Source organism: Oenanthe melanoleuca, chromosome 7, assembly GCF_029582105.1.
Source record: "Oenanthe melanoleuca isolate GR-GAL-2019-014 chromosome 7, OMel1.0, whole genome shotgun sequence".
NCBI lineage: Eukaryota > Metazoa > Chordata > Aves > Passeriformes > Muscicapidae > Oenanthe > Oenanthe melanoleuca.
The window spans coordinates 26,043,069-26,066,383 of record NC_079341.1 but is presented as its reverse complement, the minus strand read 5'-3'; the positions used below and the strand labels follow the sequence as shown (position 1 = coordinate 26,066,383).

The following is a 23,315-nucleotide window of genomic DNA, read 5'->3' as shown; positions in this document are numbered from 1 at the left end:
GGGGAGCGCGGTTCGGGGCGGGGCCGGCCCGTCCGCGGTGCCGGCCGGGCGGAGCGCGGTGCCGGCTCTCGCAGCGGCGCGGTTCGGGCAGGGCAGCGGAGGGCGGTCCGGCGGGACCGGGGTGCGGGGGCTGCCGGGGCCTGGCGTGGGGTCGCCCCCCGGCTCCCCGCCCTGGGGCCGCCAGGCGCCGGCCGTGCGGGCCGTGGCACACTGGGGGTCCCGGCGAGATCCCCGCTGCACGAACAGCTCGGCGAACGGAGGGAGGCGCGGCCGTGCGGCGCTCAGCCAGCGGCGCGGGGCTCTGCTAACGCTTGAGGCTGCTGTGCTCCCGAAAGCATCGTGTGGTTTGGGTGGGTTCGGCCCTTGTGCTTGGCCCCTTTGTGCACGTGCCGTGCTCTGCTTCGTTTATTTCTGGCAGCCTTTTTAATGGAAGTTGGGTCAGAACTGTGAGTTTGTGCGAAGAGGTGGGTTGGTCGTTAGACGAATCCTGCAGAAATGCTTCAGAGAGATACTGGGTCTCAGGAAATAATATGTAACTGTGCGTATTACAGGCCTGTGTGGGCTCTGCTTAAGGTATTTTTAATGTTATCTGTAAAGATACTGGTGAGGAAGGGAAAGGCTGCCTCCTTCCCCAGTACACTGCACAGCCGCTTGAGAAGGATGTGAGAAGCTGAGGTAGCATAGCAGGCTCAGGATCATCTGGGAAGCCTGTGGTGGAGCAGCACAGAGGCTCCCCAGGTGTGTGGGTTGCTCTGACCAATAGAGCTCTCTGCCCATGTGGACTGACTTCATAAATCAGTGTTCAGCAGAGGTGACTAGGGTTAAGTAAAGTAGCATGTGCCAAGCCAGTGTTAATAGAACGGGGATGTGCTCTCCAGCCCAGCACTTGTGCCAGCATCAGAGACAAATATGGCTCAGTCCAGTTTGCTGCTGAACAGTGTAGCCCATTTCTCTGCATCTTTTGAGCAGTTGCATCTCTGTTCTGTCTCCTCTTGATGCTCTCTGGGCACCGCTGAAGACGAATCAAAGTATTGTCACTTGACACCTGGAGACACAGATCTGTCATTTAGATCAGTAGTGCTTAGATGGTTCTTGGAAAGGTGTTGGAAGTTGAAGTGTTTGCTTTAGTGGGATTCTGAATTGGATTTAAGAGGTTTGCAGCTGGAGAAGGGATATGTTTGAGAAATTGCAATAGGAATAAGCTTTCTCTCAAGTAAAGGGCTACACCCAAGTGCAGAATGGAACTGCAGTACTGTCATATTCAGGATCTTCCTTGTCGTGGCAACACAGCTTGCTGTGTGGAGCAAGCCTTTGTGCTGCATTCCTGGGCTTGGCAAAGCCGAGCCTTTGCTTGTTTGTCTGTTGAACCCTGTCAGTGGGACTGAAGCCTGGAAGTTACGAGAGGGACAGAGAAATGACATGTCACCACGGGTGATTCTCTCTGTATTTCATAGTCTCACTTGCTTAATTTTTTTTTTAATTGTTGCCAGCATAAATAGATTTTTTTTTTTTCATTCTGATGCCTGAAACATTCCTGTGAAGTCCTTAGAACTTGTCAGGCAGCTTCAAAACTTTCCAGTTCACGAAGAAAAATGCCATGGCATTAGACACTTCAGCTTTGCTTCACTTAGCTGATAACAAGTGGTGTTAAAAGTGATAGAGCAGCAGATTTTGGAGGTAGAAATGTTTCCCTAGCTCACGTGATGTTCTCCAGAAGTACAGCTGGAGAGAGTGCCTATGACTGAATGAGTTGGTCCTCCAGGCATCTTGGAAGTTCTATAGGAATCTTCCATCTGTGCCAGAACTTAGGTAAGAAAACCATATATTTAAAAAGCAAAAGTCAAACTGAAATTAAATTTCCTTGTTTCTCCCATATTAATCAATCCTTCTCTATCCATCAGGCAGTGTGGTCAGGGCTATTGGATGTTAAGAGCATGAGAGTTGACAGCAAGTCTGGCCACTTCTGTAGTGATTTACAACATCACAGAGGAGGATGAGGGTAAGATGTCCTCTACAGAGGAGGAGCCCTCAACAACCTTTGTGTCAGGGGCAGGTCAGAAGATGTTCCAAGAGGTTGGACATGAAATATTCAGATGGGTGAAGTAGTGACCTTCCCTGCATGTACCTCACAATTTCAACAGACCCGTGGATTTCTGTGAGAGTAATGTGGCTTTGAAGCTTGTGGACTGCCATTACAGGTCCCTCCTGGCCTCAGATGACTTTGGATCAGGCTCATGTGTCACCCTGAATGTCTCATTATCTCAGACCTTGCCTAGACTAGGGCTGGAAATCTTGTTGGTGTTGCCTGGATGGGGCTTGCTGCTCTTCACACCTCCTTGGCTCTCAGTTGTAACTGAAGCTTCTCCTGGATTCTGCCAGCACCAGCACACCTTGGAGCAGTGATTGCCAGTGCAGTGGAGAAAATGCTGCAAGTTTAGAAAGGTCTGTCACCTGAGTGAATACAACAGACTGTTGATTAATTTCTTCAGACTGCGACTTGAGTAAATTCTAAGCAATCTGACTGAGAGGGAAGGGGTTTGCTTCCTTCCTTGATGAAGGTTGATGTGACTGTCATGTGCAGCTTTATCTTTACCTCGCTCTTTAATGGTGTCCATGTTGTGCTTGGCTCCATTCTGCTGTTGCTCCATTTCCATCACACTGTACAGTGTTGAAGCTTGCATTACATGTTTTTTAGAGCCTGTTCAGTGGTTTGGATCCTGTCCATTGGACCAACCTGTTACCAGTTCTCAAAGCTGTGTGAAATCATGATGTGAGCTGGTTATGAGCTTTTCACAGTTGGGATACTGAGGAGCTGAGCACGTGCATGTTCCTTGGCATTCTGCACTGCACTGGTGTCTGGCTCTGTCATACATGGGAAAGTTCTTTCTTCTCTCTTCAGCAGCCTTAGCACTCTTACACCTGGAAAAAAGCTGCACCACAAAACCCAAATGAATTGGATGCATTGAGTTCTAATTGTTCAAGTTGTAGAAGGGCATCAAATGGGTTTTGTCTGAGAGGTTGCAGGTGCTCCCCAAGAAATTTGATCTCAGTTCATGGTTAGTGTTTGAGTTCATCTGGCTTCCTGTTCTGCCCCTTAATCAAATCTCTGCATGTTTGGCTCTGTAAGGAAGGAGATGTCCATTCTGCATCCAGAAACAAGTATGCCAAGCAGGAGCCACAAAATTAATTATTAGAGAAGCATCGTCATCATTAGTTTCTGTAGTGAGTGGGAAGATTTAAAAATCTCTAATTTGTTTCCACACCCAGCAGGGTAACACAGACTAAACAGCTTAATCAGGCCAGTCCCTGATGCAGCATTTCAGTATTTTAGGCTTAGTCTGTGGTCCTTTCTTTACATTTTGGATGCAGATACTTTAGATTCCAAGATATTTCAGAAAGCTAAATTGAACCAACAGTAATTTGCTGAGGCAGAGATCAGATCAAAATAAAGTCAAATTTTGATAGATGTTTCAAAGTGCTGCTGAGCAGAAGGGAGGAATTGCAGGTGTGTGTCTGCCTGTTACGTGCAGGTGGTTTGTAGACCAGAAGTCCCCTCAGCTGTTACTAGGGTTCAGCCCAATTCATGGTAGTGTGAAATAAAACCTCCTTCTTGCCCTGTTTTTCCTCCACCCACTTTTTTATATACCTTAAAGTGTCACAGTGGCTTTCTGCACTCCCCTGCAGCCTGTGCTGAAAGATTTCTTTGGCCACCCCCTTATGTGCAGTTGCAAGTGCTAGGCTGAGTAGAATCTGTTTATGCCTGAATGCAGTGGGTAAGCCTCCTTCCCCTCCCTGGAGCTGAGCTGATCTGATTCTAGGTGCTGGCTTCCACCCCCACACCCCACCTTTGTCCATCAGCAGTTGAAATTCTGCTGCTGCTGAGTTCTCCTCTCCTTGGCCAAGAGTTTCCATGGCAGCCCTGGAGAACAGGGGTAGGCAAGGACCCCTGTTTTGCTGTGCAAAAAACTTGTGCTTAGAATCATGGAAGAAAGATGGGTATTAGCTGGGAAGCATGAAGAGAGAGCAAGAAAATAACCTTTTTCTAAAACTGTTGACTTGCATACTGTTGCTGTTGCATCCTACAGCCAGTGTCCCTTGAGGGCTTGCACCCAAGGTTTGATCTTCTGTATTATTTTCCTGTTCCAGCCTGTCATTTTACTATAAGCACTTGTCTCTCAAGTACTTCCTTCTGTAGTAGTTCTGCCTTGGACTTCTATGCAAAAACTGACATCTCTGTCACTAGCCAGTTATATATCAATAGGAATAGCAAGGTCCTGGAGGACTAGAGTAAGAAATTTATGTCAAACCTACTCTCTTTAAAATTCAGTTATTTGGATCTTATACCAGCATGCGATGGTATCGGTTTTTCTTTTCCCAAGGTATTTTCTCACCCTCGGTTACCACTGCCACCAGAGACTTGCTTTAGAGTGACTCTGAATTCCTACCCTATACCTGCCTGTAAAAATAGGAAGGTGGTATTATACTTCTTTTTTCTTCATGTGATGTACACAAAGGAGATGCTTTCCATCTTCAGGACTGCCTAAATTAGTAATCTTAGCCCAAGGGACTTCATCAATCACAATGAAAAGAGAGATTACCAGATTCAGATGTTCTGTGAAGCCACTTGTCCTGCCAGCAAACTGCAAGTGATGATGGGTCACTGCTCTAGTTCTCAGTACAGTTCTACTTCCAAACCTTGCTGAGCATTTTACCCACAAGGCTAAGGTGAAAGTCTGTTCTTCCCTTGGTTTTTCCAGATTATCCAGTATTGCTGTTGGATTGTGGAGGAGAGGGTTAGGATGTGACTGGACAATTTTGTACAGATCTCTAGAGTAAGGGATGGAGGATATTGTTGTACACAGAAACCCAAACTCAAGTACTGTTCAATTAAGTGTCATGATGATAGTCCCCCCCACCACTGGTACTGTAGGCCTCCAATAAGTTGCTTGTAGTACATTTCCTTGGAACCATGAACTGAGATGTCTCCAAGAGGGAGTCTACAGAGAGCAGCTCCTGCCATTGTAGGATTTTGAGCTATGTCTTGGCACTTGAACTGTTAAAAAGGAAGGAGACCTTGAAAGGTCATTCTAGACTTGTCCTTGGTCTCAGGCAAAGTTAAAACCAAAGTAATTTCAGAGAGGGATTGTATTAGGAAAACAAAAGATGTTAAAGCTCATCTCATTTTCTATCCTACTCGGGAAGGGTTACTCCCACTCTGCAAAGTGGTTTCATTAGTGTAGAGCATTGGAGTCACATTGAGGTGACCTGTGAGTTGTCTTGATTTGCTGCAGCTTCATTACTAAGGAAATTGGTAGCTCTGTGTGAGGTGTTCAGTTACCCAGGCAGCAATGTAAACCTTTAGTGGAAGCATAAGAATTTCTGTTATCTGAAGCTTATCTCTCCTCTTACCCAGGCTAGATAATGCAACTTTCACAGCCAGCAGCTGGCATAGAAGGTTTGTGTATGGGGGAGAAGGCCATAGTTAGCTTAAGCCCTGGAAATCTTTCAGCTGTCTTTATTCTAGAACTCTGTTTCAGTATTCCTGATGGCAGTGGAGAGTGCCCTGCTGTAGGTTGGTTACTGTCTGTACTTGTGATGATGAACCCCTTAAGAGACTCCAGGCAAGTTTGAAGACCAGCCAGTACTTAGCAGAATCCTAGCAAGCCTTCAACCAGACCTGGCTCTTCTGAGGATGAACTGCCTGCAGCAGTAGTTTCACACTGCTTTAGTGCAGCCAGGGCTGTGGGAAGACAAAGAAACCCTCCTTTGATGAAGAGCCTCTGGAGAAGAACTGCATCCATCTAGGCAGTGCTTTCCTTATCAGCAAGGCTGGACTGGGAAGTGGTGGCACTGGCACTGTCTGAGGACAGTTAAAAGTTACTGGATGGGGCGTGGAAGGAGTGCATGGAGTGCCAGAGACACTTGGTACAGAGAGATAAGCACGGGGCTGTCCCGCCAGCTAATTAGAAAAGCATGAGTTGTCAGTCTGGAAATCTAAGATACCATCTTTGGATTAGGGGGAGGCTCAAGTACAGGGCAACACTAATTACTGATTTAAAACAATCACAGTGATGGTGTAATATTCCCTGGCACTAAGGAAACATTATTGCCTGCTTACTGATGCAGGTGAACAATGGGGAGAGCCCATCAGTCGAGTTGCTTGTTGGATATTTCCTACAAACTTCTTTTGGCTTTTTTCTTCAACACTTGATGTTATACTTGCCACCTCCTTCTCCAGAGTTTGAACAAGTAGGAACATTTGGAACTGCTTTATTCACTGCTGCTTGCTCACCCGGAGGGAAGAGTTAGGTTTGTTTGGGTGCTTGGTGATTGTAATACTTTGTAGAGGCCTCACACCAGTCCCCTCTGGGGAGGGTATAGCTGTACTGGTGGAAGCAAAAATAGAGAAGTGGACAGAGGGCTGGGAGCTTCCACCCTGCAGAGCTGCAATTTGACACTGCCTTGCTGATTAGGTCTCTGCTTAGTCTTTGCAGCACATGGTTTCCAGGTGCTGTTCTAATAGCTCTGAATTTCTTGCCCAAGGGGGCTTGGCTGGCAAACCAAGTTAGTTAAGTGTTTACACTGCCCACCATGCAGAAGTGGTGAACTACTGCAGGTTGGATGCCTGGTTGCTTTTATATGAAAAAAATTGCTCCATTTGGCTTGGGTGGAGATGATCTGAAGGATCAGAGCTCTGTTATTGACAGAGGTCTGTCGAAAATACCTTGAACTAATTTTAAACTGAAATGACTGAGCAATAAAATCCTGAGACTTGTGAAGAAGAAGACTGGTTGGTACAATTGTGTTGCTGTGTTATTTCTACAGCTGTTGAGCTATAGCTAACCATGTACACACAAAAAAATGGCACCAGAGGAGTGTGGTCATGTTTACAAGTTGGTTACAAATTAATTTCAGTGGCTGGAGGTCAAGAGATACCTTCAGGAAGAAGGTATGGCTGGAAAGAGCTGGTTATTGAGTGGTGCTGGCTGGTGCCTCCAGTGATTGTGAGTGGCAGCAAGAGGCTTGTCTCTGCATGCTTGCATCTGGAGCAGTTGTGCTGGAGCAGTTGTCTGGGGAGGTTATGGACTGCGTTGACTTTCTGGCAAATGAAGATGACAGCGAAGCATGACAAAGATGATAACCTGATGTCTAGAGCAGAAGAGAGTGGAACATCATTTTTGAAGTCAAATAGTTATATTGGAAGAACTCCCAAGGATAGGCAGGACACCAAGAAAGTAATAGAGTGTTTTTATGTGCTTCAGGTTCCCTCCCTTGCAAGAGGAAGAAGATTCAGAATTTCCTGTGAAATTAGCCTAAGATAAAGTCTTACTTGAGAATTGCAAATCATGAACTTTCACTTAGTCTGAGGTCAATGGTGTTCTCCTAAGTGCTGCAAAAAATGAATTTACTTAGGTACCCAGTTTAATATTGCCAGAGAATCTTAGGTAACAAGTATTTTCTTTGTGTGGATTAATTTATTCTATGTGTTGAGCCAGTTGCTCTACTGTGAATTGTATCAGCTTTTGTGCTGTTATGATGGTAGTATCAGATTAACAAACTTGGGCTGTTTGGTCTTTATCATCTTTTCCTTTTACATTTATCATTTTGAGCTCCAAGGTGGCATTAAACATAAACCTTTGTATAGTGGCTTTCTGCTGGATAGCTGTTGATGGGAGATTTGGGTGTTAGGAAGCACACAGTTTTGATGGCTTATTAGTGAAACAAAGAGCTTATTTTCAGTGACAGAATTGGGGTAGCTTTTCCTCTTGGATTATTTTGTCTACATGTTGAGCCTAGCCTTTCTCTTTGAAGGCAGACTACAAGGTTTGGAGGAGGACTGGAGAAAACCTTGCTCTGGAGCTTATACTGGCAACCCTTCTCAAAACTTGGAGGAGCTCCAAACACAGGACCTGTGCCACTGAGTTATTAATTTTGAGTTCTGCATGACTGTTCTTCTGTAAGGAGAGGTTGTACTCAACATCCCTGTCCAAAGTTATTTATGTCTTGCAGTATTGGCTACCCAAAAAGTCCAGGAACAGAAGTAGACTACTAGGGTTGAGACTGTCACTTTGTGTTTTTCAACATTTTTCTGGGGGGCATCTGCCCAGGTGATTGCAGTGATGGACTGCAGCAGCCATATATTTCATTGTCTGGCAAGTTAGTTTTTTTGTTGAGCTTGAGTCTTGTTTTTCTCAGATGGTGTTTTTTCCACTTCCTTCTTTTGGGAAGAGGGGAGTTAACAGACTTCCTAACATGTGTAGGATAGCTTTTTTTTTTTTCCCTTTAGAAAAGTGCTACTTAAATACCTGTTAGCTGGTAGTTGCAAGTTACACTGAGTTTTTCCTCTTGGCTTCCTGTTACTGTTTTCCTCAGGATTCAAAGATGTTTCTGTCTCTTCTTCCCTGTATGCATTTGTTAGTGGTTCCATAATGTATAGTGTCTCTTCTTTAGACTACAGTCCTCAAGCTTGTGAACAGAATTGTTCTTCTGTAGTGCACCATGAATTTTATCCTATGCCTTCCAAAGCAAGGAAAGTGGAGAGAAATTTATTTAGGTTAGTTTGCTTTAAAGATTGTTTCTGTGCTTATAGGCAGAGACTTATAAACTCTTTATTGAAAGCCACATAGAAGACAGACCTGAAACTTTGAATGCTTGTTTCTCATGGCAGTATGGCCAGGTAATGGTTTCTGGACATGTTGAGACTTGCCTCTGTGTGATGTTAATAAAAAATGGCTATTCTGTGGTAACTAGCAGTCATTCACACACACCCTTCTGTAATCTGAATTTTCAAGTTTAAGCAAGTTCTACATTTCCATTTTAAAAGCATTTAAACTTTCTTCACTATCTATTCAGTTTAGCAGAAGAGTCCCCTTTTGAACATATGTGCAGCTTCTGGAGTCCAGAAACAAACTGCTCAGCTAACTTGAAGGGTTTCAGCTAGAATATGGTAGCAGTTTAAGACCAGTTCCCTGTCCCTTCTCCAGTAGTCTCCTGTTGGTGAGGTGTCCAGTGAAATGCTTCCCTGCTATGTGAAAGTCCTTCCACTGGATATTTAGACACTGCTGTGTGTAATCTGTCTCCCTTAAGTGGAGTGTCTGCAGCAAAAGAGCAAGACCAGCCTGTGCTAGAGGGCAGGGCAGGGGCCAGTATTCAAAGCTGCAGACAGGGAGACCTGGATGAAAGCATCTGCTGTGCTTGTACTATTGTGGAAGTGGCTCTGGTTTTGTGCCTGTGCTGCCAGGGGAGTGACTGCCGTGTCATGAACTGTTTTGGTTGAGGATGGGAAAGCTCGGAGTGTTTTTTTCAGATTTGGTGCTGCATTGACCAAGTGGGAAACTAGCATCAGTAGAAGCTGCAATAAAAAAGGCAATGCTTCCTTCTAGTTTGGAGCTTTCTTTCAGAAAGAAAAAGGGTGTTAAGGGTACTGATTGGAGGGAGTGTTAACAATTTCAGAATTTAAAATCAAATCCCACCTGAGGTAACTTGAAAAGAAATGGTGGGAGTTTGATGAGTCCTTGATATGGTTTAGATTGGGGTGGGGGTCACAAACAGTAATCTGTCACAGCACTAACTCGGAGCTTGAGGTGCTGTATGTGCAGTAGCAGCCAAGGCTTCCTTGCTGCTCTGGGGATGAGGTTTTGCTGACTAAGAGGGAGCTTAGTGTACAAACATGAGCAATCCCTTCTGGCTGAAAGTAGGATTTGCCTGGCAGTTGGTTGAGGTGAGTCCATTGGTTTACAGAACCAGTTTTGATGCCCATCAGCCAGCAGGGATTTGAACTGGCTGCCTGGAATGGAGGGACTTGCAATAGACTTCTGGTGACTCCTGCTCAACCAGCGTGGGAATCTGGGACAAGTGTGGCAATGCTTGTAGGGTTTGGGAAGCTTAAGCTCTGAGAGCTGAATCTGGATGCTGTGCTTGGTGGTGGTAAGATGTGGTCAAGGAAGATGGGGGTGAGGTAATGAACTGAATAGTCTGCTGTGCGAAGGGTGCTTTTGTTTCCAGGCTGGGGTTATTGTGTGCATCTCATGTGCTGTCAGGTCCCCTTTGCTTTATTAAGACCTTTGTGAAGGCCTTATTTACTCAAACAGAAGGTATTTAGATTTGCTGCCCCCAGTGCTTCCAGTTAGTGAACTCGAGCCTCCAGCTTCCTTCCAGTTGTTTATTGAACCAGGTGTCTGCTGCACAACCTCTTCCCTTACTCTGAGCTTGACCTGCTTTCCTCATGGTGGTGGAAAAAGTAGGGCAGATTTCTAGCTTTGGGTATTATTAGCCAGGAAACAAAAAGACACCCTGGGTTTTTATCACCCACTTCCAGAAAGAGCTAACCTGTGATGAGGGGGTGCTTCAGGAAGCACTATGGTGATGCCAGGAGCCCTGGTCTGTGGGAAGGTGGAGGACAGGCCCTTAGTCTATTCCCTGTATGCCTGCAGGGATTAATTTGGCTGTAGACACAGGGACAAAAAATCCCTAATGAAGGGGACAAGAGTCCTAGGGTTCAAGAACATAACCAGAGCCCAAACATACAGTAATTATTTTATTTATTTTTTTTTCCATAAGCCGAAAGCTTCTGAAGTGATGCTGTGCCTCTGAGTGGCAGCAAAGTCTGGCCTGACCTTCCTTGTGTGTGGCCTTTGTTGTCAGAACTGCATTTAGAGTGTGCCCTTGAGTGCTCTTTCATGGACATGTGTAGTTGGGATGTAACAGAATTCAGCCTGGAAACAGCTTGAGCACCTAGTTTTTGAAAACTGATCATTTTACATTCCTGGAGCCCTGTATTAGTGTATTATCTTGCTGACCAGCTGATGACATTGATTGCTGAAGGCCAGCAGTCAAAACAGGATCCAGACCTTTTCCTGCTTTCACTTAAAGTAGATAGGTTTTCCTGGTGACCTGCTTAAGGATTTTTCGCCCCACCTTTTTGGGTGGGTGGTGGAAGTTGCAGTAATACTGATTATTAATCAACTGTTGCTGTAAGCCACAAATTTACTGTCACTGAAATTTCCAGGGAATGGATGCATAACTACTATTGTAAAGAATAAGGTTTTTGACCTGACCTACCTTATTTGATTCCTTAAAATAGACCAATGCTGCTCATATCTGACTTGCACAGCTTCACAGCTGTATATGAATAACCTATTTTGTGACATGATTTCAATCTTTTTTTTTTTTTTCTTCCAGTCTTAATTTAACCTATAATACTGTTCTTTTTCATTTCTTTCAGAATGGACTGCTGAATTGGGATTTATTGCAGACTCAACTGTACAGCACTGCTCGTTGCTTCATCTATTACTAGTTATTTAAATTGGACTTTTAATATCCTGCCAGCTGCTGTCCACACACACATGGTGCATTGTTGCCATTCTCAGAATTGCATCTTTGAAACCCAGGCCCTCAGTAACCTTCATCGAAGAAAGAGGCGACCTCCTGCGTACATTTGTAGAGGGAGTTTTTGGCCCTGCTGCCCTCTGGCTTTCTGGCTGGTGCTGTGTTTCTGAGACACTATGGAGCCCAGTATGGAGTACTGCTTAGCACAGGTGCTGCAGAAGGATGTTGGAAAAAGACTTCAGGTTGGCCAGGAATTGATAGATTATTTCTCAGATAAACAGAAGTCAGCTGATCTTGAACATGATCAGACTATGCTGGATAAAATGGTTGATGGACTGGCCACTTCTTGGGTAAATTCCAGCAATTATAAGGTAAGAATTTGTCATGTGGAATGTGATTACTGTCAGAAGTTTCAATGTCAAGTGCTACTTGATCTAAATGAAAGTATAGTAGACATTCTATCATATCATACTGTTCTGTAAACTGGTAATTAGACTGAAGCAGTGATTGTTGTTCCATATCTTGCTAGTTGATAGCTGATATGATACTGAGGACTCAAGGCAGTAAGAATTCAGTGAATGGCATTTTAAGCACAAGTGGATTTACATTTGGTGTTCATAGTTTGTGATATCCTGGTTTCTTTGTGTACTTTGTTAGCTGGTGGCATGCTTTGATCACCCAGTAGTTTAGCAACGCTCATGATTTCCTGCCATACTAAAAGGTTTATTAAACTGAAAAAGAGCATATATCAACTGCATTGGTTTTCACTATCCTTAAATCATGCTAGACTTCCTTTGCTGTTTTCTGTGGGCAACATAGTAGATCAATTGTACTTAGCTCAAGAAAGAGAATGTGTGTGTCTTCTGTAGAATTTGGTAGTGTTGAGATGAGTTGGTAGGACATAGAATGCCACTGCATTGTTTTCCTTGTCATGTTGCTTCATTTCACTTCAGATTTAGTGAGGAAGTCCTACCACAGGCAGGTACTGTGGGGGAGACTGTAAGCTCCTACAAAGCTGGGCCCAAAGATGTTTAACTGTGGGTTGTACTGGAGTTCACACCTGTAGAAGTGAGGGAGGGACTGGCTGTATAGGTTGTAAGTGCTCTGGAGCTCAGTGTACTCAATTAAAATTATTTTTAAAAGATATTTTGATTAGGAAGTGGTTGTGACATTGCAGAGTGTTCTGCACAATTGCATTTCTTTCTTTTCATTTTTGTCAATGAGTTACTGTTGTAGAAGCTGTTTGGCATGTAGGGGGAAAAAAAAACCAAACCCAAACACTATCACCAAACCACCAAAGCTAATGTGGTCTCAATAGAAAATCTGTTCTGGTGGAACACATGAAGAAATTTTTAGCTTGCTATTGTGAACAAGCAGTTCTGAGGGTAGTATATATTCTTATTGTCCCTTTTCTTGCTAACTGGCTTTCTCTTACAAACTTCTATGATTCTCAGTGGAAGAGTTGCCCAAGCATAGTAAAATTGAAATTGTTACAAAATGTGCTATGTGCATGGATTTCATTACATGGTATGTGGATCACAGAGTGGTGCAGTCCTTTGCAATCCCAGTATCACACTTTGCAGAATTTCTGTTCAGATAACTTGCTTGTCTTCCCAGTCTTTTGTCTGTTGAATTGCACACTTAAAATGATCTCTGTGATACTAATTTTTGAGTAACTGATGGCACTTCTGTAGTGCAGTGACTCTGTTCCAGAACTCATGCTGCTGAGCTGGCTGTTCATTAATGTGTGTGTTCTATAGATAGCATTTGCTGTGATTAATAAGTTCTAGTAAGCATAACAGAGACATGTCTCAGATGTCTGGAGGGTGTTTTCTCAGTGAATGAGTATAATAGGAGATGTGAAGCCTTTGAGTGGGGCAAACTGGCTATGTGAAGGTCAGTGATGTGGTGAAGTCTGCTTCAGGATCCAGCCAAGGCTTAGTGCACCCTCTTATGCCCATCTCCTCCTTTCGTTTTAGTGCCTGCATCTGCGTTATTGTTGCCTTTTTCCTGACTGTGGGGTAGGGGTTCGGAAGCTCAGCTTTGTCTGCTGTGAGAGAGCGTGGGGGAGCTGGTGTCATCCGATCCAGTTAATGGATTAGTGTGTCAACTTTAGGAGTGGAAGGCCAGGCATCACTACCCTAGGACAGCCATCTGGAGAGCTAAACTGCAGTGGTCTGGTCACAGCAGCAGGAGCTGAAATATTTGTAGTCTGTTTCTCTTCTCACTTCAGTCTCTTAATTTGAAAAAGTATGAGCTTAAAATAAAGATGGAGATCATCTGTATGGTTTGAAATTTCCTAACACTTCAGCAATAAAGTGTGTGTTCTCAGAATAAGACTGGATGTGGATAACAAGACCCATTATACTGGGACAGCATCCAGTTGATTCATGGCTCCTGCCTGTCTAGGACTCCTCTAGCTAAACAGTTGTGCTTATATGTTATCACCGAGGAAACATCAGTGAACCAGAGAAGAGGCATCTCTAAGGCAAACCAGTTTAGTTTGGGTTAAAAGGAGCTTGAACTGATGATGAAATTGCACCTTTACAGGAAGGGCTCAAGCTATCTCCCTCACTGGCACACAGATCTGATCTGTGTATGTCATGGCCATCATTAACTGTTTTTCTGTACATTGTTTCTATTTTTTCATGACACTACTTTGTGAAGTCCTTGACCCCAGCACCATGACTGCAGACAATGGAGTTTTCTTTTTCAGAACGAAATTCAGAAAAAAAAAGTGATGGAGGGCAAAGATGCTTTTCTTTGGTTGGTCCTGTCTCAAGTCCATTAAAAACGGCATGTATGAACTTAGTGAGGCCTAAGATGCTTCTGATAGCACTCTGAAACTCTTCTAACAATGGTCTTGTGATCTGATCACTAGTTCCTGCTTTGTAACAGGCAGCTGCCTTAGGTGCAGAACGTACTTGGATAGTTCAGGATGCTTTTCAAGTCAAGGAAACATAGAAGTGATTGTATGATACAAGGCACTGAAATCCAGTGCAAAGCCACTTGCACGTTTGTGCTTAACAGGAGTGTGCTTCAATTGCATCCAACAGCCATTGCAGGCTCGAGTTTTCTCAGCAGTACTTACAGGTGTGTAGTAGACATGAGAATGGTGTAGAGTGAAGAAATGATTTCTCTTTGAATTCTCTTTGAGAGCTCTTACTCCTCTTTGAAGAATAGTTGCTCAGAGCAGCCAGCCTGTGTTGGTGTGGGCACCAGGAGTTGTGGATTACACCAGTGAGGCTGGGCTGGGGAAGGTATTGCAGGATGCTTTAGACCAAAGAGGAATTCTGCCTCTGGTCTGCTTCTTCATTTTGTGCTTTGTTTGCTTGGTCTGTGCTGTTTCAGGATGGTGGTTCTGCTTGACTCCCTTTCTTCCCCTGCTAAGCATAAAAGAGAGTTATTTTGCTGAGCTTTGAATCTCTGAACAATAACTAAGGCCTTTGCAGAGCTGATGGTCTTAAAACACGAAGCAAAACAGTGCAGCATTGTCAGAGGCTTCAGCATGTCCTCTCAGGTTCACAATGCTATGGCAAGGGGAGGGAGCTGAAATCGTCAGTAATCCCTTGGTGAGCCATCTCGCTTTGAGCTGCTTCTGCAGTATTTAGTAATGCTGATGTTAAGTGTGCAGGATCTCTTGGCTCATTTCTGGCTGATGAGCCTTTCTCAGTACCCAGACCATTATGTAAATTAAGGTATAATCTAAAGTAATATGTCCAGGATCTTAAAGTAGTTTTCAAGCAGCCTGCTGTTCCAAAAGGTGAACTGAGAGTGTTTGGCAGTGACCTTCTCTTGCCTGCTTCTCCTCAACAGTACTGGGAGATGAGGTCTCTTGCACCTTTCTTTTCCCTGGGATTTGTTGCCTGTGCTGGTGGAGTTGAGGTTTCCAGTGGAAATAGCCCTTGTTATTGCAGGGTTTTTTTAGACAAACATCCAAGAGGGAACTTGAATATTGGTGGTGACAGAGCATTCAAGCAGGTTAGGGTCCAACATGCTGAAGAGATTTTATACAGTGTTTTCACGTGTTGCAGAGTGGTAGGAGAGGCCAGTTGGAAGTGAAACTGGATGGAGGTTTGCAGTAAGGAATTGGATGAAGCTTAATATTTTTTTGGCAAGTAGTGATTTTTTGGCACTGCACTGCTGTCACTGGACAGGGTTTGCTTTCCGAGGAGAGTTTCTCACCTTGCATGGAATGGTCCCTTTGTCCCAGTGTAGCTGTGTGAGGCTCTGTCCCAGCAGCCTGCCTGGGTTTTGCCTCTGAGAGGTGAGTTAGGGACTGACATGGTTAACAGGCTCCTGGGTCTGAGGACACATCCACAGCCTCCTGCTGTGCTGGTAGACTCAGTCTGTCAGGGCAGGGCTGTGTCCTGAGCTTTCTTTGTGTTCATGTATGCAGCACTTTGGATTTGATTTGTTTAGTTCCCAGCTGATGTTGGTGCTGAGAGAGACATTGTGCTCTTTAAAGTAAAATGTAAGATGTTAAGATGTTAACGAGAATTTTTTTGATACGTTGAAATATTGCACAGATATTTTATTTCCCCTGACAAAATTCCTAATAGCATTACTGAAAGCAACCTTCCATTCTGATCTGTTTCTGAATATCAAGCATTACAAGAGCATGTTTCACTGAGCTGAAGAGAAATAAAACTTACATAAATTAGCTGGCTTTCTTAAACTGTGTATTGAATAATTTTTTTTGCTTGCTAATTGAGGGGTAGGACAGATGGTGCAGGCTTAGTTTAAAGTGACATCCATTAGAGTTACTTAAGCTGATGAATGGTTGTTCACTATAAGCATGCATTTGTTCTTTATACTGTGTTTATTTTGGTTGAAATTCGGTAGAAGAAATCCTGATTTAAGACATAATTATCATGCATGGTTATGGGTTGATATGATAATTTGGTGAGTGTGTTTTGTTGAGTATTTCATGCACGGAGGGAAAGGACTTCACCATCTGTGGAAGAAAAAGAGACTCTTAAAGGGTTTCTAAGCAGCTGCTGTTAGCTGCTGAGTTTTGAGCTGCTGGGGGTGCATGGAGATCAGTAATGTGTACATTCATCTGCAACTTTCATCCCTCTTTTCTATGAAGCTGAAATTGCTAATGGAAATGAATTAAATAGTTTTGATGCACAAAAGATATGGGAAGGGGACTGTGGAGGAAAAGTGATCTTGAGATCTGGACTTGAGAGTAGAGCCCATTCCTTGCATATGCCCATGTTGCAAAAGGCACCGTGGCAGAAATTGCTGGTGATGACTTCCCCTGTGGAGAGAAGAGTTACTTTAGGAAGGGCTAAAGACTCACTCGGTTTGAGCTGCATTTGTGGAGTGTCCCCAGTCCTTGTTGTCCTTGTTTTTAGGCTTCTGTGCTAGCATGCTCCTAAATAGGTAGGTTTTCCTGCCTTAAACTTATGGAAGAACAGAGTTTTGGCTCCAGGATATCCAGTTTCCTGTAGGCATTGATGTTAATTCCCAGTCCAGCTGGGAATTTTTTCTCTATCTCTAGTAGCTGGTCCTGCCTTCCCAACACTTAACTGCTCTGTGTGGTAATTTGATTGGGTTGTGGTGCAGCCCTCACCTCTGTGGTATCAGCAGTATGGGGAGTGCCACAAAGGGTGCTGTGCAGAGTAGAAGATTGTAGCAGCTGGAATAGATCAAATTCAGTGCTAGTTTCAGACCTTTGGATTCAGGGCAGGGGAAAATTACCTGCTCTAGTAAGTCAGCATTTAGAATTTCCATGTGGCTTTTATTCTTCATACTTAAAAGGTAATAATGACTGGTGTAGTAGGAGGAATTGTCCTTTTCTGGCTGCAGTAGGAAGAACTCTAGAAGAGCAATAATACTTTCTTGTTGTTTAATGCACAAAGTGATGTGCTACTGGTTGCATAAAACAAGTTTGTGAGCCTGAGTGTACCAAAGAACAGTATCTCTGTTGTTTACCAAGGTATTACCAAATCAAATACAAATAATGAGAACCTACAGGATCCCAAGGGAGTATGCAGAGTGGAGACTGAGTGTTGAAATAGGGCAGAAGTTAGTTTCCATAGTGGCACATTCAAGGTCTAACCTCTTTTGCACTTGCTTTAGAGCTCAATATCCAAAGCTCATTCATAAAATGGAGGGGAAAATAACCCCATCCCTGAGAAGAAAGGTGGCTTTTGCAAACCAGGGTTTATTTCCTTTGGGTCACCTGTTTCAGAAACAGTTGGAGCCTGGAGCAGAGTCCTCAGGTGTCCCAGAAGTGTCTCCACACAGCAACCTTACACACCATAAGGAGATGCTTTAAACCAAACAAGAGTTTGACATTTGGTAAAACCTCTCCAACTGTTATAACCTCTGATTTTCACCAAAGTAGCCTGAGTCTAATTGCAGTGCTTACATGGTGTTTTAATTAAGTGACAGCATGATATTCTGGCTCTTGGTGGCCCATAGTGGATGTTGAGAAATAAATGGAAATATGGGATACAAAGTAAAAGCCTCCCTTGAGTACTACTATGGCTTGAGATTTGATTCCCTGGTTTTGTTTGCTGACCAAATTAAGTTCCCATAGGATTTTAGTGCTGGGACTAGCAAAAGTTGTACAGAGCTATTTTTTTTCTTGTTTGTTTGCTGTGCTGATTTTGTTTTGCTTTTTGTATTTTTATGTGCATGTGGTTTTGGTTTTGTTGGGTTTTTTTGGTGTTTGTTTTTTGGGGGAGGTGGTTTTTTGTGTATGTTTGTGTGTTTGGATGTTTTTGTTACATTTTTGTTTTGTTAGTTATGTTTTCACTTGGGTGTTTGGTACAGTGACTGCCTCAGCATTGGCAAGGCCGAGAGACTCTCATTTGGGACTGTGAGTCTGGGGTCAACACACAACAGACTGAACCATTGTGGTTACTGAATTGAGAGGATAAAGCTATTCCTTTAATGCTGGTGTAGTGTTTCATTTGCAGCACTTCAGTGCTTGTCACCAGGGTTTATTAGAGGTCTAACAGAGTTAGCCAGCTCTCAGAAAACCTTGGTGTGTATTGCTTCACTGCAGGCTAAGGGTCACAGCTGATGACTTGGTGGAAAAGGCAGATTATTGGGGATTTATTTTCATGGGATAAGGGTGCACTAATGCTATTGTAGAGTGCCTTATTGGGTACAGTTCTAGTTGTCTGTCTGCAAGGAAGGAATTCAAGCTGGAACAGGTGCAGGGAAGGGCTAGTGGGGTGTTTAGGGTATTGGAGAGCCTGCCTAACCAGAGGAGACTAAGAGGTTTGGCTTGTTTAGTTTACAGTATGAAGGCTAGCAGGGAATATGATTGCTGTCTATAAATACATCAGAGGGGTGACCGTCAGGGAGGGGAAAGAACTCCTAGATTTAAAGGGCAAGGTTAGCACAAGAACGAATGGGTATAAACTGCCTGTGAGTAAATTTAGGCTGCATGTCAGATGAAAGTTGCCTACAGAAAGAACATTGGAAAAGTCATGGAGATGAATAGATAAGGACAAGACATTTGGTTTTAGGATAGATCTTATGATGATTCTGAATTGTTTATGTACAGTGTAGAGCAATAGGATTATGCACAGTGATAGGGCAATTTTGTTTCAGTCCTCTGTGTGGTAGAACAGATATGATACTGTGCCTTAAACTGCTTGAGCACTTTAAATAAAATGTTTTAAAAAGTGTACTGGTTTTTGTCCTCAGAAATCCCAAAGTGACTTACAGAGACTGTGCTTGTTACCTCTGGAGTAAAATTAGCAGTCATTTATATGTGTGTGGGACCCATCTCCCTTCATGTTTAGTAGATAGCACGGTGAGTAGGAGTGAATCCTCACTTTCCCTGGCATGACCTGAATGGAAGGTTAGTGTCACTGCTGGATTTACTGGTACCTTGATTTCTTTTGCTAGTCTTTAAATTGTTCAGTGGAGTTCTGTTGTCGTCTTGATGCTGAAAGAAGTACTCATCAACCCCCAGGTTCCTCCCACCAGCACCAGTGTGTTAGCTTCTCCATTGAAAGTATGCACATTCTTCCATGTCTTCTTTGTGGGATATTTCTTGAAGTTGTCTTAAAAGTCATCTTTGTCTCACCCTTTGAACTTCCACATGAAAAAATTGTCTACTGAAGGTCCCACAGTCAGTGGGCTCTAGTTGCTTCTGACTTGGTCTAGTTTTGATTAAGTCATTTTGTAAGCAGAAAAGTTGTATGAAGCCTCATTTCCTTTGCCTTTTTCTTCGTAGATTTGCTGATGTCTCATGCTTTGGTTTTCCTCATGCTAAGGTCTGTGTTTCAGTGGAATATCTTTTGGTTACTGTGTTTGTAAGTGCATATAATCTTTGGTATCCCTGTTTTCCCTACCCTATTAGGTTGAAATTTGCTAAAATTGGCTAAAGAATTCAGGAGTTGTGGAGAAAAATGAATAGATGAATGTTATATCAATAATTTAATGATCTCTTCCTTAAAAATAGGATTGAAAAATACCTGATAATGCTGTTTTTAAACATTCCAGTGTGCTCTTAGCATTAGTGCACCTATGGGGTTTTTTTGGAAAACCAGCCCATGGGCCTGAGTAGTCTGCTGCAGGGTTGTTTCAGATGCACATTTCTGGCTCTGGCAGCCCTCCTTTTTCAGCAGGTGAATTTTGGAAAAGGAAGGTAGCATTAGCTGTGTATGGCAGTTGGATCAGCCCTTAGGATCACAGGGTAATTCAGGTTGCAAGGGCTTTTGGACTCACCATCTAGTTTAATCCACTATATCACTGTGTACTGTCAAGGCTCTAAAACTTGTTTCTTACCTTTTTTTTAGCAGAATTTATTAGCTGGTAAGTGATGAGTGTCCCAGTGTCAGAGGCACTTACATGAATTAACTCCTGTGTGAATGTTTTTGGGATGCCAGTGATGCCAGCAGTTTTGTGGTGATTCTGAATCACCCAGGGTGCCAGCAACAGCTTAACTGAGGCTGAGCACAGTCAGCTTGCCTTGCTCAGAGCTGATGGCTGGAACTGTGCTTTGTGTGAGTCTGTATGAAGCTGCCTCATGTAATTGTATCCCGTGTGTCGTCTGGTCTGTGGCCATATCATTAAATGCAGGAGGGAACACAGTGGAGACATGTAGTCTCTGAATTTCTCCAAATGAATGTTGCCTCCCACAAATCATACATTACTTTCTTTATAGATGAGATCTCTATTTTTTTTAACTAGGTAAAACCTACTGAGTTCTTCATTTGTGCTAAACATGGAACTTTAAGCAAAGCAACATTTGAGTATTCAAGAATCGGAGCAAAGACTCGCAGTTATCAGACCCTGGAGAGCCTGTTGTTTTTTTTATAGTGTGGCTGGGATTTTGGCCAGAGGAAAGAATGTGTAGAATTGAATCTGCATTAAGTGTGAGAAAATTGTTGTGGCTACTAATGCTTTTTTATCTCCAAAAGTATCCTCCTGGAGAGAAGTTTGTGGAAGTGGTGAAAAGTTGCACAGTAGAGCAATTCTGACGTAGAACCACAGAATGGCTTGGGTTAGAAGGGACCTTGAACATCATCTGGTTCCAGCCCCCCTGCCACTGGACAGGGCACCTTCCACTAGATCAGGGTGCTCAAAGCCTTATCCAGCCTGGCCATGCCCTTCGTGTGGCACCTCTGCTCCTACAGGCAGCACGTGCACACAGGAGCACAGGCTGGCAAGACTTCTTTGGGGTGTGGAAGCATTGTGAGGTGAACTGTGGTGGTACCACCGTGCCAGTGCTAAGAGTGTGCCAGTCAGCCCATAGTTGAGAATATGGTAATAGCAAATGGGAAACCTAAAGTTGCTTAAATTCAGTGTGTTATGATATGATACTGTCTGAGTAATATCTGCATTTACTGTGAAATGTATATTAGGAACCAGCTCATTATGCTAATTCTCTTTGTGTCTGTTAGAACTATACTCCATTAAGAGACAGTGAGTTTGCCTTGTATTGCCATGACTCTCCATTTGACTAATATCAAGTGACATAGTTGTGTTGGGTCTAATTGGAAATCCTGCAGCAAATGGAGGCATCAGCACTTGTGCAGTGACATGGAACAAATGTCTGCTTTTAACAGTTTGGGAGGGCTTGGTGTCTGACTGTTGGGAGCTTAAATAAAGGGTCGCCGCTCGTTCAGTGTGGCACCAAGCTGGACATTACAGGCTTTTACTGATGTACACCCATCACCAGAGCTGTCTGGTGGAGCCAGACTGTTAATACTCCAATTTCTGTAGTGGCTCTGTAAATAGAGACAGCTTTAGCTTTCACATTGAAATAAAAAGTGCACCTGAGTTTTGGAGGGAATTCTGTTTGCTTGTAGCTCATGGAGTCTGTCCTGATGCACCAAATCGTTTAACCCAATAGTCCTCAATAAACTGTGTGTGCTCTCATCTGTTTGGACTGCTGTGGACAGAATGATCCTTGTGCAAATACTGCAGTACACTCCTACTTTTGTAAATCAACCCCTTGGAGAAGGCAGCTGTGTACCTTGATTAACTCTGAGATGCTCAGAGGGGCACTGCAGCATTGTATCCTGAGGCAGGAACGGTGCCATGGCTGTGCTGCTGTTTCGTGCATGGCTGAACTGCTTGACCTCCAAAAGGAATTTCACGCAGTGACTGGATGTGGTATGGAAAGCTGAAACTGCACACAGGTTTTAGGAGGTGCATCCTCTTACAGATTGGAATATTTTATCTGTCTGGCTAGAGCTTTTCTTCCAGGCCTGTATGGGTGGCTTTCCTGGTTTTCCTGTCTGCCTCTTCTACTTTCTTTCCCTTTAGGTCTTTGGGAAGTTGTAACCTCCACAATGTTGCTGGAATATGAATAAGTTATGTGAGTAGGTCTGCTTGTAAGACTACTAGCTTCAGTCTCCATCAAGATCTGAACTTTCTTGTTGCCTTCAAAGAGCTCTGCTTCTTTCTTCATGTTGGTCAGGTCCCATTCTCTCCTTCAGTTTCATCTGTTTCCTTCTGGAATTTCCTGTTCTATAAGCCTGCTAAAAGTTAATGAGAAGATTTCCTAAGCAGAGGGCATGTGTGGAGGAAAGTGCTGTGAAAAGTTGCACCTAGAGGTGCTGTGATGGGAACTGGTACTGCAGGTGCCTGGGGAGGCAGGAGCTGACATCTTGGACCAAATGACAGTGCTTTGAAGGTGGATATCTGAAACTTCAATTTGCAGAACAGCTAGAGAGAGATGGTGGTGTGAAAAGAAGGGTCATCCATGAAAAAAAGATGAAAAAATGATTATCTGTAAGGTAATTCCCTTATAGGAGCAGTGGTACAAATAGGGCATATATTTGGGAAAGGTAGAAGGCAGAGGCTATGTAATGACAGAAAAGTGAGTTTTTGAGAGCCATGTGAGAACTTCAAGCTGTGTAATACAGATGAGATGGGCTGGATTTTAGGTCTGCATGAAATACTGCAATAATAAACTCGAAAAATATCTTTCAGGTTTCTGTCAGGGAGAGATCTTAATTGAGTACTAGGTGCTAACATGGTCTTTTCTCAGGTGTTGATCCTTCATTGGGCTATCACTGAGGTATCTGGGGCTGATGCTGGTTGACGGCTTCTCTTATAGGCATTTCTGAGTTTTCTGGTGGCCATTTTCAGGAGGAAGTAGTGCACGAGAACTGTAGCAGTGTGTGCTGAAGCTGGACACACACTTAAGAGTGAGACTTGGGGACTTTTCTAGGTGATAGCACTGTTACAAAACTAAGTCATGTGCAAGCTGGTGTGAGGGTGGCTTGCTGGCTTTTTGCTCTGTGGAAAGCAGGTTTCTCATGACATAATAGTGAAGTTGTCTAGGTCACATGGGTCCCACGGACTCCCCAGTTCTTTGAGCTAATGTAAAGGAGGGAAATAAGGTGTAGTTGATTTAGACAGGAGAGCCAGGATGAATTGCTGAAATATGTACTTCTTTCTTTGGGTACTCCAGACTTCCATGTGGTTTTTTCTGTGTTTTATCTAGGATCCATATTTACCACAATTGTTTTGCAGGAGTGTGTTTTATGATGATTCCAAGA

The 23,315-nt window shown here is 43.6% G+C and overlaps 1 protein-coding gene across 1 annotated transcript in view; it reads left to right on the top strand.

The window, feature by feature from the left end:
* The window catches only part of CLASP1 (cytoplasmic linker associated protein 1), a 167,307-nt gene that overhangs the window by 226 nt on the left and 143,766 nt on the right, over positions 1 to 23,315 (top strand). The window contains exon 2 of the mRNA XM_056496335.1: positions 11,225 to 11,699. Within this exon, the coding sequence (XP_056352310.1) occupies positions 11,505 to 11,699 (195 nt within the window). The 5' untranslated portion in view covers positions 11,225 to 11,504. The remainder of the gene's footprint in view (positions 1 to 11,224; positions 11,700 to 23,315) is intronic.